The sequence below is a fragment of the Bufo gargarizans genome, chromosome 2, assembly GCF_014858855.1.
Source record: "Bufo gargarizans isolate SCDJY-AF-19 chromosome 2, ASM1485885v1, whole genome shotgun sequence".
Classification (NCBI taxonomy): domain Eukaryota; kingdom Metazoa; phylum Chordata; class Amphibia; order Anura; family Bufonidae; genus Bufo; species Bufo gargarizans.
Window position 1 is genome coordinate 327,734,484 of NC_058081.1, and position 15,231 is coordinate 327,749,714.

At 41.2% G+C, this 15,231-nt stretch overlaps 1 protein-coding gene across 1 annotated transcript in view; it reads right to left on the bottom strand.

Moving 5' to 3' along the window:
• The window catches only part of METTL25 (methyltransferase like 25), a 310,650-nt gene that overhangs the window by 94,711 nt on the left and 200,708 nt on the right, over positions 1-15,231 (bottom strand). The window contains exon 9 of the mRNA XM_044277228.1: positions 3,001-3,095. Within this exon, the coding sequence (XP_044133163.1) occupies positions 3,001-3,095 (95 nt within the window). The remainder of the gene's footprint in view (positions 1-3,000; positions 3,096-15,231) is intronic.

Here is a 15,231-nt window from a genome sequence, read left to right on the forward strand (position 1 = left end):
ATTCATAAGAAACTATACTCCTGAATTGGTATAAAATGGGGCTAAGTAATATTTAAAATGTATTAAACATGTCCATAATTCTGTATGAGTAGTTTTTTTTTAGCACTTTGCATTAGTCAGAGAAAAACAATACAATGATAAAATGCTGGCTATCGGCAGTCACCACTAGAGGGAGCCAGGGAGCTTTAAACCAAGTAACAATGAAAAATAAGCAGTGCAATTACGAATATTTTACAGCACTGACTAAATAAACTTGGTAAAAAAATTGTTTTTACCGCACAGTAAAATTGTTGCCAATCAGATCAACTTGTTTCTACTTCTAACCTGCCCAAAAGAATGATGTAATCTGGTTGATGTATATGATCTATGAAGACTATAGTGTCTGCTCTGTATTTTAACATTTAAACATTTCTAAGGCAGAGTAAAACACTCAATTAAGCATATCACTATGTTTTTAGACTAAAGATTACTTTCATGCTTTGAAATGGAGCCGTTACAAATGGCATTACAGTATTCATCAATCTTTAATAGAAGCATAAAAAGGCGTCCCAAAATGTAAACATATTCCCATTCTAATATTTTATAGGAATCCCCTCCCCTAATAATGTTTTCCATATGTGGATGTTTCCTTCCACACCAGCAATATACACTGCATACTCCCCTTGCACCACGGTATAATTATAGTTTAATACACAAACAATTGTAGAATGCAGCAATAATATCTATTATTTTACCCCAAATATTTCAGTATAAAAAGCAGGACAAAAATCAGTAACCTAAAATCATAAAATGGCAGCAGAAACTGTAAGGAGGTACGGTCACCGGGAAAACAGGCGGAGGGGGAGCGGAGGTTTAATAGGAGGTCATAAAACAGTTATGAGTGATCAGTGTGAAAGTATGGCCTAATTTCCCACTGTAATCAGGACTAAAACAACTTGTTCTCCGGTGGGGTCCAGCTCTTAGATCCTCCCCAACTACCATGAGAAAAACTCTTTACATGAGCAGTCTATGCACACATCTGTGCCTAAAGGCACCTGCACACTGTGCGGATTTGCATGCAGAAAATCTATATGAAAAAAGCCTGAAAAGTGGAATAAAAACTGCACATACTGTACATCTGGACTCTTTATTGTGAAGAACAAAAAGTTGAAATCGATGGGGGGAAAAAACAATACATCAGCCGTGGAGCCACACAAACCATTCACATGTTGAGGGTTTTAAAAGCTGGACCGCAGGTCAATTCCTGCATGTAAAAAATACACACTGTGGGGAAGATTTATCAAACTGGTGTAAAGTAGAACTGGCTTAGCTGCCCATAGCAACCAATCAGATTCCTCATTTCATTTTTCACAGCTCCTTTGGAAAAATGAAAGGTGAAAGCTGATTGGTTGCTATAGGCAACTTAGCCAGTTCTACTTTACACCAGTTTGATAAATCTCCCCCTGCGTACATAAGATTTTCAAAATCTTATGTTGTTACCAGAATTGCTTCCATTGAATACAGGACAGTTTACAGTGCGTAGTCTGAGCCTCAAAAGACAGCATTCACGGGAAAGCTAAAATTTCCCCAACTGCCTGCTCTAGTAATGGCTCCTTCCTACAGGCAGCAAAGGGAACTCTCCTCCTTGCTCCCCGACGTCAGACAGCCAGAACGCCGTAATCTCGCGATGTGCGAGCTAGCGCATGCGCATGCGCTGTTCCTTCCCTGAGGCTGATGCCAGCACAGAGGAACACTATGAGGACACTGCGCATGCGCTAGCTTGCGCATTGCGAGATTACGGCGCTCTGGCTGTCTGACATCGGGGAGCAAGGAGGAGATTCTGAGGATGCGGGGCGGTGCTGCGCTCCTTCACGCTGGACTCATCTAACGTACAGGACTCATCTCAGGGTAATTTGCATATGGATCAAATAGTTTTTTTTACACAATAAAAGCACACAGAGCTATGGGGACTGGGTATTGCGGATGTGCTAGCGACCATCTAGCAACCCATGTCCTCAGCGCTATACATTAAATCCCAGTGACAGGTTCCCTTTAAGGTCGCATGGACATGACTGTGTGCAGTCTGGGAAACATGGCCTACTGTACAATAGACTTGCAGTCAGATAGGAACTCACTGCATTATAAATCACTATGATCCAGTGCGTTCGGGTCATACGAGACGCCATTGCACCTCTCAGTCATAAATGTTAGATCTGATTGATTGGCCGGCAGCAGTCACAGGAGCGTATATGGGACTTCATCACTATCAGGCCTATCAGAATGTGATTTCTTCTTTTATGGTCCAGGTCATTTTTTATTGGTCTACAACAACCCATTATATTTTGCATTTAGGAAGTAAAAGAACAACTACAACTCACTGCTGAGCGAGATCAAATCAGGTAAAAAATCTTATCCATAAAAATTGACCAATCCTCATAAAAAATAAATAAAAAAAAGTGAAATGTCACTGTAGGGTGTCTGGTGTGTAGAAGAATCAAATGAATGCCTAAACAGACGTTTCAATGACAAAGATACAACACAGTTGAGCAATAACAAAACTAAGTTTCAGAATATTCACACATAAAAAATTGAAAGAAATCCAATATACACATGGAAGATTATATCTGCACTCACTGGAGCTATAAACGACAGAACGGTGACGCTATTTGGCGCCCTTATTAGTGTATTATTAACACAAATATAGGATTTACAAAGCTAACATTTGACATGTCCTGACAAAAACCTGCCAAGTTTCCACTTGTTTACAGGAAAATATCTTCTGGATCTTTTTATTAATTGTCAGAAACCACAGAAAAAGGCAGCTTTTCAGCCAGTCCCTAACTGCGTCTTTTTGCACAGACATAATATTTTGGCTGTAAGACATCTGTTTAACATTTCATTTGTTCCGGTCACAGGTTTTGCATACAAAGAAGGTTTTTTGACGAATTCAGGATTTTCTAGAAGGACTTGCAATGGGGAGTCAAAGAAGAAAGTATTAATATCTCACCAAATGGAACCTACCAAACAAGCGGACATCCTAGCGTTCCGGCCAACGTGCCAGCTTCTCTCCTTCAAATACTGACTCATTGGAAACCCCCACGATCCCTCCGTCTGTTCTGTTGAGATAAAAAATTAAAATAAAAAATGAAAGAGGTTAGACTGCGGGCCCACAGCATGACAAACAGAAGTCATCCTAGCTTGTAGGCTCTCACAAGAAAGCCATATAAAAGGTCTTTTCAGGATTTGAGGCTGAAGACTTTCCAAGACTATGTCAAACACACTTTGCATATTCTGTATGCATATCCGATGCTATTTAGGGTAAGCAATGTAATGAGATATATGGAATAACAACGATTTAATCTCTTTGGCAATCCTCGTGCTGTCCACATAGCAGAACGTGAAAAAAGCCATGAAATCATACATCGTGCAGTTCGCACTGCTTTCCCCTGGATCATTCTGGCACATACTTATTAAGTGATTTGTGTTTTTAATGTTTACTTATCCGTCATATTCAAGGTCAATGTTGTGTTCTCTTTCAGTCTGGAGCAGCTGCAAGGCTCTCAGTTGTTTCTTCTGAATGTTTAGCCGTGTTTTACATCCAAGAGCATAATTTGATTTGGCTTAGCATCCATTTGTTGCCTTAGCAGAAAACAAAGCTTAATGCGACCACAGAGCTAAATAAGAGCTCTAATGCTAAGGAACCACTCAAGTAGCACAAAATACATTAAGAATGCCTTAAAATAAAGTTAGGGGGCCGTGTCATGAATATATCCCCTCTCCAAACACCCTTTTATATAGTAGGGGGGGAGTTCCACTCAGGACCCCATCTGAGACAGCTCTTGCTCTGGCAGACTTAAAGGTATTGTCCCACTAATGCATGTCATACTCATTGTACAGATCATAGAAATGAAGCCTATTTGCCATATATACTATTTTAAAAAAAAGATCCAGTTATGACATTTAGCTACATACTATGGCGCCAGCTGGTGTTCAAAGTGTATAGCAGTGAGCAAGTTCACCTAGTGACGCATACTCTTTCACTCTCCCCATGGCGATCCTCTGTTGACGGCAGAGCAGCTAAGGCCTCATGCACACAACCGGATGTACATTTATATTAGCTCATCTGCAGTGAACACGGAAAAGAAAGCCATTTCCATTTACTGCTCTGCCGTGAAAAAAGGATCACTATGCAGAAACCTGGTTGTGGGTAGACTGACTGAGCATGTGTGACCAGCATATTGCAATACACTGAACACAAGATGGCGCCATACTACATAAGAAAATATCAAAACTCTCTACTGGCTAGTGCTTTCACAGCATGTAAATGGAAAAAATGGCTTCCTTTTTTAGGCTATATCAAATGAATATGACATGCAATGATGGAACAACCCTTTAAGGTGTATTTGTTGTATATAGAGAGCCATTAATCTGATTAAATGCAGGGTTGACCGAGGCTTGCCACAGGAAAATCACCGGCATAATGGGGTGTAGATGACCCAGGGCAATTAGCCAATCACATTTTGAAAGAGGTTGACTTCATTGAGACAACACTTTTTAGGGAAACTATGGACAATGTTTATCTCCACCATCACTTTAAATCTCACAACATCAAAATAGCATAAAAAAAAAAAAAAAAAAAAAAAAAAGAAAATGAGATGGTATACTGAATGCTATGACTCCAGAACATTGCCTACCTTGCAAATCAGATGCAAATATTAAAAGTATGTTCTTGAAAAATATACAACCATGGAAAATGGAGCTTTCCAAACACATTAAATGTGCAAAATAAGAGAAACATACAAACATAAAAAGGGAAGATAGAATGGCTGAAGATCAAGTTGGAATCCAACCGAAGAAACTAGGTTCCAACATCTGCAGCAAATATATGGAAGCCCTAATTTATACCATCTTTTATTTAATAGGATTCTATTTTGTAAGAATTATAATGCATGTGGCTTCGGCTTTGTTGACATGACATTTAGACAAGTTGAGAAAATAAATTAAAAACAAAACATATGCTATATAACAAATAATGCATACTTTCTGATTTTGTCTTAAAACTAAAACTGCATCAAATTGCGTTGTGTGAAACTGACAATTTAGAGTCATGCTATCCCCTTCTGAGATTGTACTACAGTGTGTAAATTAATCAATAGACCGTTTATAAAGTAGATCACCGACTCCTATGGGTGCAACAGACTGCACTATGGAGCCCTAAAAACGAAGGCTAGATGTATGGCACAGTTAATGTGTTCCAGAAATTTTCTGGCCATGCCTAGTATAGAAACCAGGACCGAACGGTAGTGATGGGATCATATTGTATATTTTTTCCTTTTTTTGGTGAATCCTGTTTTATTCTGTAAAAAAAAAAAAGTTTAAAAACACACACAAATGTTTTATTCTCTGCCAAGTTAGAAAGGTTCTTGATATAAATTATAGTGCAAAGCCCATCACTAGCATTTATCAAGCCTTCTTAAAAAATCTGGCTTCAAATAGTCACAAAATAGGACTTATGCGACTTTTTGGGCTCACTTGTGCAAAAAATGTAAAACCTTTTTACATTTTTAGACCACTCACTCCACTTCTGAAATATAGGTGTCCGTGGGCGTAGTTAGCTATGTTAACAAGTTTCACTCCAGATTTATCACTGAAACTATAATAAGTTGTAATCTCACTCCAGTGAGAAGGTGGAGTAAGAAAACTGGAGTAGCTTTTCTGAACAAAAATGTTCGTTTTTAGGATGAGGCATATTTATCAAAAAGCACACAACATTTGATAAATGTGGCATAAAGTACACCAACACAGACTCAAGCAAAACTGACTTCAAATATTCCCCTCATGAGAAATTCCTCACAATCTTATTACCATTGGCTGTAACTCCAATGTGAATAAGGTTCAGCAAGTCAAGAAGGATCCAATTAAAAATTCTGTCTTTATTATCCAAGTTTAAAAACTCCAGCTTGAGTGAAGCTATTGTGATTCAAACATGAGTTTTTAACCTTGGATAATAAAGACTGAATTTTTAATTGGATCCTTATTGACATGCTGGACCTATTTCACACTGGATTTCGGCCAGTTTTCTTCAGGCCTTTCATGCACTGAGAGGATTCATTATCATGTGAAGATGAGCTGGAGTCTGTTGTACCACTTTATGGTTAGAAACAATGAACTGTAACAGGAGAACCAAAGGAGCAAGATTTATTTATCCTGTAGATAGTGTAAACTTAGGCTGTCTAGACCTGCCACAGATTTATCATGATGGTTCAGCGTTAAATAATCAATCTGTTGCAAGGATAGACACTTTTCTCTGACTCTATACCAACTATTGGTTGGCTTTATGGATCAGTGAGTGTAGACCCATTGTACCGACTAATTGGTTTAAGTTTGGGTTAAACATTAAGGACGTTTTTCCAGTGCTCCCCTGGTATTTATCTTTTAACACAGTACAGAGATGTGGCCTTCGCTGCAGGAGAGCAACCAGACCGCTAGCTCTTGGAATAGTCCCAGTAGAGTTGGCAGCTGACCCATTGAAGTCAGGGACTCTGGCGCAAGTACCAGAAGCTCTAAGCACAGAAAACGCACCAAAAACACCCCAAAACGGCAGGTACAGTCTGAATAGATTATGTGGTTTTTGGCAAAACTTGACTATAGGAATCCTGGCTGGATGACTGAGATGCAGGGAAACTGCACCACATTCGCAGGAGCAGTCTGGCCAGTCTCTAATTCTGGAAATAATGGCAACACAGAACTGGAGACACTAAGAAAGCTTTCAGGCAGGATAGATGCAAGATCTAGGCAACAAGGAACCATGACTGTAGCACAGACAGGGCAGACAAACTGGGAGAACTCAGACATAGACTTGAACTGAAAGCTGAACTGTGAGGTGCTATGAAGCACAAGTCTTCCAGACACCTTTGCTGTTCACAGCGAACCAAAAGCTCAGGCATACTCTGCCTGCCTTATATACCCAGGAACCTTCAGCCATTAGCTGGAGAAGGATTTGCAAATGCTTACACTGGCCCTTTTAGAGGCCACAAGTGAGTGTGTGTGTGCCCTAAGGGAACAGAGACTGGAGCAATGGAGACAGCAACTTGCAGAGGATGCTGGGCAGCATGGTGAGTAGCATGGCAGTGGTGGGCAAAGACTGCTGAGTGCAGAGGCATGGATTACTGACCTAACAAGTTGGCTTACTTTGGGATCTAACCTTATGCCAGAATTGTGACACATGGTGCTTCTTTTGTTAAGTATATATGTAAAGTAACTAGTATACACAATCTAATAAAGCATATATCTAGCATATCGAACAGATGTGTGCGAGTACAACAACTATTACGGTCAAACCTTTTCCACAAACATTTTTCCAAGTTTGTGCTTGGATTTCCTTCAGGTTTCTAACTGGAAATGTGGCAAATGTTATTTGAGAAAAGTATCAATGGGTGAAAAGTATAATATCTGATTTTATTCTGTGGGAACATGAGGTTGCAATTTAAGTCGCTGTGGGACGCCGTGTTTTATACAAAATATAACAACAATTTATAAATCATTACACCTATCTTCTGAAATCTAAACAATTTTTCTCAGAGATTTAAACCAGATGTAATGCAAAATACTTTATATACACTTAAATCTCGAGCTAATATTAAGGGTGTGTAAGGGGTCAGGGTGAACGACTCTCACTCCAGTTTTCAGTATGTATATGTGGCCAGTCCACCATTAGGTATGTATAGCTTATCTACTGTTAAGCACCTGCTGCTCCAATTAATCAGTTTGGTCTGTACAAGAGTAGAGAATGGAAAGGAAGGACAAGCAAGTTCTGCTTAAATTTATATTGGAAACACCTAGAAACTGCTGGAACAATCACAACTATTTTCAAGGGTCGTTAATTTTCTGCCTGTTCTGGATTCTACAGAATGTAGGTTTAAGGATTACAGTGTATTTAGTGGCCAGCATGGACAAAGAGTTATCACAAGATGATACTTCACACATTAGAAGAGCGAAAATGGTCTTCTGACAACATTCACATTCCATTGATAAAGTGCAACAAAACCTTACAAATACAGAAAATAAGGGATTTGATCTGAGTCTGGGGAAATGTCTATAAAGCTGTTCTATTCCAGATGTTCCCTATTCTTGCATATTTGACACACTAAATAGTAAAATGTTTTGGGATTTGGAATTCTTTTAAGGGACAATGTTACACAACAACCATAAAATTCATGTGACAAAGTGTCTTCACTCCACAATAGTGCAGTGAGTTGAGCAACCTAAGTGGCAATAATAAGTAATACCTACTTCTTAGAGAAAGATCAATCATATACATCACCTTTTGTTTGCAAACATTTACTTAAAGCTTGGGCTTCGCTACCACATGTGACTCCCCCCTCCCATTAAGGAAACATTAAATTCACAGTGCAGTCTATCCACGATATTACCAGATCTCAAAAAGAACACTCTTGCTATTGAGCCCTAGCCTAAATCCAATAATGCATCAGCTGCTGAAAAAAATGTGAAAGATAAAATATCTATTTCTGCTTGGAAAGGAGGACAAAGTCATTTCTACGGCTCTGGAATTCCAATACCCCAAAGAGTCATCTACAAATAGAGAAGACAGCAATGAATCTTCTTGAGAAATTACCTGGATGGCAAAATTACTATTAGGTCATAGCAATAACTCATGGATCGCTAGAAGTTTGAGAAAATACTGCTAAAAAACAGAACCAAAGTCCCCTCCAACCTCTGAAAATGTTAATAAATTTCCAATCATAAAGATCATAAAGTGGTCGAGTTAACTAAAAACCTGGGCAACCCATGTAAATACTTGCCCTGTTTTATCCGCTATTTGCTTTTTTGGCTGCAGTGGTCATGATCCATGCACACAGGTCACAGCTGCAGCCAATCAGTGGTCTCACCTGAGACATCCCAAGTACAGCTGAGGCCAATGATTGTGTGCATGGATCATCATGAAGATGAGCGGCAGCATAGCACTGGAGGCAGCAGAGGAGAAAAGGTGGAAGTATACCATTTTTTGTTATAGTATTACATTTACAGGGGCTGCCTAAATTTTTATTTATCTCAGACAATCCCTTCAAATGTTTTTTTTTCTGGGAGTTCAATACTGATGCCCTATGAATATCTGATTGGTGGTGGTCTGACTCCTGGAAACCTCCCATCAACCAGCTGTTTGAAGACGCTGCAGAACTTCAGTGAGCATTGTAACCTCCTCACAGAATACCAAGCAGAGCACAGGCAATTGGATAGCGGCTGTTCTTGCTATTGAAGTTCAGGCTCATTGACCTGAGGTGGGACCCATACCCATTTAATGCATTATCTGTTTTTGTACCCCCTTACGACTTATATGTATGCTTGGCAGTGATTGCCAGTTCGCAGCGTTCGCCAGCGAACACATGCGGGCTGCCATCTTGACTCACCTGTCCGGCGATGCACAGGTAAGCCCTTACCTGTGCTGGGAGCCGGTCTGAAATCAAATGCGGTCACCGGGATCAGGCAGTTCCGAGAACAGCCGCCGGGGGCCTTCATCGGGCTGTTGTTGGAACTGCCTGCTCCCGGTGACCGCATTTGATTCCAGACCGGCACCCGGCAAAGGTAAGGTCTTACCTGTGCATCGCTGGACGGGTGAGTCAAGATGGCAGCCCGCATGTGTTCGCTGGCGAACACTGCGAACTGGCCATCACTGATGCTTGGTTCTATAGTATAGAGTTTGGATTTTATGCCCATTAGTGTGCACTCCTAAGTGATCCTTTCCTCTGCCATTTTTGTACAATGGACACTCTCAATGTAAAAAAAATAAAAAAATAAAGACAAAAAAAAACAAAACACACACACGATATGCATTTTATTTATTTTTTGTAAGACCAGTGCAACTATGGAACTCTCTTCTGGAAGAAGTGGTGATGTGAACTCACTGAAAGAGTTCAAAAAGGGCCTAGATGTATTTCTGGAGTGTGATAATAATATTACAGGTTATAGTTACTAAGGTTTTGGGAGAAAGGTCGTTGATCCAGGGAGTTCTCATTCCCTGATTGGAGTCAGGAAGAATTTTTTTCCCCCTAAAATGAGAAAAATTTGTTTCTACCTCATGTTTTTTTCCCCCTCTGGATCAACTTGCAGGAGAACAGGCTGAACTGGATGGATGCATGTCTTTTTTCAGCCTTCTAAACTATGTTACTATGTATGTTACTATGTTACGGTGTCCCTCTGCACAGGAGAGCTATACCGGTTACAAGCTGCAATCTGCTGCACCACCGCTAGTAAGTAGATGGCGTGCAAGCAGATAACTGTGTAGCCAACGAAGAGATGAAAGTGTCCTGCAAACCTTCAAACAGTTGATTTGTCGGGGTCCCAAGAGATGAACCTCAACCAATCTTCAATATTCTGATCCTGGGAAAACCCTTTAAAAATGAAGCGTAGCAGCACCTTCAGATTTGATTCTCACATAGTTGAATCCTAACTACAAAGATAAACTGTATTGTTCCAAATCACTATCAACATCTCTATCCACAGAATAACTGGCCTGAATAATGGCAGTCATGTGTGTGGATTGATGCATATTGATGAGCACTAGTCTGGCACTGGTCCACAGCAAATTCTGTACATCAGCAGTTTGTGGGCTGCGTTTCATAGGATGATACTAAATACATGAACATAAAAACATACAAGAAAGAGCCTGCGATACAGATCCACACAGTCTCCTGTGCTTGTTCTCTATAGATGTCTCAGCAGGAGGCCTAAGAGGTATAAATCAAAACCTCAAGTGAAGACTGCATTAATCTGCTGCAAATTATACTATATGACCCTTGGAGATCCAACAAAAACTTCTGCAGAGATAAAGCCTCTCCTAATGACAGAAGGTTCTAGCCCTCATCCAACATATAAAACCTCAGGCTTTATTAGGACAAGAGGCAGAGGAAGCGGAATCATGTTTCGGACCAGCACATGTGATCATTCCTCATAGTGTAAAGCTTCACTGCCATAAAACCTCTCCTGCTGATCACCATTGCCCCTTAACGGAATACAAACGCATTGTTCATTAGTTATATCCCTTTTCTCCTATAAATGTCCCCTGGATGAGGCTGGTGATGCGTTATCAATACATACTATTAGCATTTCTATGTAATGAGGATAACTATGCTGGTCTCTCCAGAAGACCCTATTTAGGATTTTGTAACCAAGTTTAGACTGAGTCTGCTGCTAGGTAATAGTCCAAATCTTTGCAGGTACTGCCCAGATTTATTTATTTTTGTATGGATACAAGGGGCATAACTCCCACTATTTATATTGTCTTTAATAAAATGTAGTTTTTTTATCAGCAATATTTCATACCGAACATTTCAGAGAAGGGCAACTAAAGTAATAACTGGAATGGGGCAACTACAGTACCCTGAAAGATTATCAAAATTAGTGTTATTCAATTTAGAAAAAGGACGACTGAGGGGAGATCTAATAACCATGTATAAATATATCAGGGGGCAGTACAGAGATCTCTCCCATCATCTATTTAACCCCAGGACTGTGACGAGGGGACATCCTCTGCGTCTGGAGGAAAGAAGGTTTGTACACAAACATAGAAGAGGATTCTTTACGGTAAGAGCAGTGAGACTATGGAACTCTCTGCCTGAGGAGGTGGTGACGGTGAGTACAATAAAGGAGTTCAAGAGGGGCCGGGACGTATTTCTGGAGCGTAATAATATTATAGGCTATAGCTACTAGAGAGAGGGGCTGTTGATCCAGGGAGTTATTCTGATTGCCTTATTGGAGTCGGGAAGGAATTTTTCCCCCTAAAGTGAGGAAAATTGGCTTCTACCTGACAGTTTTTTTTGCCTTCCTCTGGATCAACTTGCAGGATAACAGGTCGAATTGGATGGACAAATGTCTTTTTCATCCTTATAAACTATATTACTATGTAACATAGGCAACCCAAAGTAATAATCCCAAAAATACTGCACCTTTACATTCTGCAGATGCGCTTATGTAGTCTGATAAAGTTTCACGCCTAAATAACCTAGCTTCTAACCACCATAATGTGTGACTGTACCACCGAGCTGCATCTTGTTGTCACTATAGTGCTCTGAGGTTGCCAAATGGAATGTGACTTACATGTAAATCACTTGGTATGGGATCACACTGAATGAAGACACATGGCTAGCACTTCAATTATACACTTTTTTTTGTCTTGGCTAGGCAGAATATAGAATTTTTTTTTTTTAGAATTACAAGCAGGTGACCAGACTGAAACAGATTTTTTATGGCATTGTATATATGTGGTTTGAGATTTTTGGGTACAGTACCCTAATAGATTGTCTTCCCAATGATCAGGGGTTGAAGAGGAATGTTTTCATCTTAAAGGGTTAAAGTGGTTCTCCGAGAGTATAAAATGTACCCCCATGTGCCGGGCACCCCACATGGAATATACTTACCCCGGTCCCCGCACGGCCGCTGCTGCTTCTCCCTGCACACGGATGAAAACATCCAGTGTCGGTGGGGGAGCACCCAATGGCAGGCGGGGATGGGGGAAGAGCCTCCCTAGCATCGTTTGTGACGCTACGGAGGCTCGTCCCAGTCTGCCATTGGCTTCTCTCCCGGATGTTTTCATCCGTGTGCAGGGAGAAACAGCAGGTGACCAGACTGAATTACAAGCAGGTGACCAGACTAAAACAGATTTTTTTATGGCATTGTATATATGTGGTTTGAGATTTTTGGGTACAGTACCCTAATAGATTGTCTTCCCAATGATCAGGGGTTGAAGAGGAATGTTTTCATCTTAAAGGGTTAAAGTGGTTCTCCGAGAGTATAAAATGTACCCCCATGTGCCGGGCACCCCACATTGAATATACTTACCCCGGTCCCCGCACGGCCGCTGCTGCTTCTCTCTGCACACGGATGAAAACATCCAGTGTCGGTGGGGGAGCACCCAATGGCAGGCGGGGATGGGGAAGAGCCTCCCTAGCATCGCCTGTGACGCTACGGAGGCTCGTCCCAGTCTGCCATTGGCTTCTCTCCCGGATGTTTTCATCCGTGTGCAGGGAGAAACAGCATTGGCGGTGCGGGGACCAGGAGCGGCACAGGGAGCGGGAACCCTAAATACACTTCTGAAATCTCTGCTACTAGGGGTCTCCCTTCTAGCAAGGAAGTTCACTGTCTGGCTCCTGAGCTCAGTGCAGAGGCCCCTTCCCTCCCAGGGTTCAGAGCTTGAGCACTGCAGAATGCTCAGAACCTGCTGTTTTCTGTGCATGGCAATCACATCTTCCCTCCAGGAAACAGTAAGCAGTTCCTATTCAAATCATAGTAGAATTCATTTACGAAGTGTTTGTGTGCCTCTGCATGTGTTGGTTTTATCTTGTTTATTAGTCAGCATCCCTCATTTGAATGATTCTGCATTAGTTTATATAGTTCTTGCCCCATCTTCACTGCAGTGCCCTTGTGTTCTAGATCTTCCCCCTCAAACTCTCTCTCTCCCCCTCCCCCATAAACGGTCTTCTGTGACTTGCAATTATTTTCCCCTCTCTATGCTGTCATGTTAATGTGTATTCTGGTCAGTGGCCCGAAGAAGCGAGGTAGAGCGAAACGGCCGTCGCCGCTTGGCGTTCTGTGTAAGAGTAAGTCCGCCCCAGCCCTACTTTTTGTACTTGTTTTTCTATAAAGAATAAAGGAACCGACTACAGCAGTGGTGAGTGCCGCCCTCCTTTCTTTACCTATCGTCTGTGGATCTGATGCACTGGTATTATGGACTGAGCACCACGTATGCTGTGTACATGACAAGGCACCTAGGTAGCCATGTGGGAGAGACATTGAGCAGTGCCGCCCCGTTTCATGCTTTCTATGGATTGTAATGTGTAAGTCCTAGATCTGTGTGCTGTGATTATAAATGGTCTCTTACACACCATGTGGGCGGAGGATAGGGTCAAGGATTAGGATAGGGCTCACTGGTGACTGGCCTAGAAGTATGAGAAAGGAAGTCTAGAGCAGTATAGTACTGGAACACTGCCTGTATGTGGAAATGCCCCAGGCTTGCAGAGAACTGGTGGATGCAGAAGCAGCACAACAGGGCAGTTAAAAGTGAATGGAATCCACTCACTGTCCCCAGCAAAAGCAGAAGTTAATTTCTATGAAGTTCTAAAACTCAATTACCCTTTAAGTTAGGCTCTAATATGCAATCAGGGTCCAGCCAGATGCTTTCTAAAAAAAAAATAGCAAATTATAAGTGCCCACAAATCTAAATTTTTTTATAAAAGATCATATGCTTACCACTTAATCCACTCCTCTTCCCTTCCATCTCTGCTATTCTGGTCCTCTCTGCTATTTTCTGGTTGCAGGCTACGGCGGTGATGGCTTTTTATACAGCACATGACCACTACAGCCAATCACTGGCCTCAGCAGCATATGGCATGAGACTGCTGAGGCCAGTGACTGGTCATATACTGCTACATCACCACTGCAGTCTGTAAACAGAAACTGGAGGACTGGAGTCGCCACACTGGCAGATTTACTAATGCTATCTGAAAGTAAGAAAGTGTAAAGTAAAGTGAGACTTGCACCATATTGATCAGACTGACGGATGCTGGTTGATTAATCTGTTTCACCTTTAGAATGTATAGATTAAGTTTATTGCACCTACAAGATGGCTTTGTTTCACAGGTTTTTTTTTTTATGTTTTTTTTTTTTTTTGCCTTCCTCTGGATCAACTTGCAGGATGACAGGCCGAACTGGATGGACAGATGTCTTTTTTCGGCCTTATGTACTATGTTTTACTCTAAAAATGCACAAATGTTAAACAATACCCCTTTCCCGTGAGGCCACAAGCTCTGCATTATGCCACACCTACTGTCGAGCAAGGCGTAAGTATGTTAGAACTGTGTCTAAAACACCTGATAAATGCAGTGCAAAACATGTATGCCAGCTTATTGGCGCAAACTACACAAAAAAAAAAAAAATGGTGCATTTTCAATGGTAAATCAGCCCCATTATCTTTTATTATTTTATTAGACTTGGGGGCATCGGGGGGGGGGGAGGGATGTTTGCTATAACTTAGACCACCCATTTAAAGGGAACCTGTAACACTGAATATGATGTCTGAGCTTCAGGCATCTATATAGCTTGTCATTTATACATCTAATTCCTGCTCATTCTGGGCTTTGAGGTCAAGGAGGAGGTCTTATCAGTGATGACTAAGTATACAGAGATAGCCATCAATCACTGATAGGACCTCCTCCTTGACTGCAAAGCTCAAAATAAGCT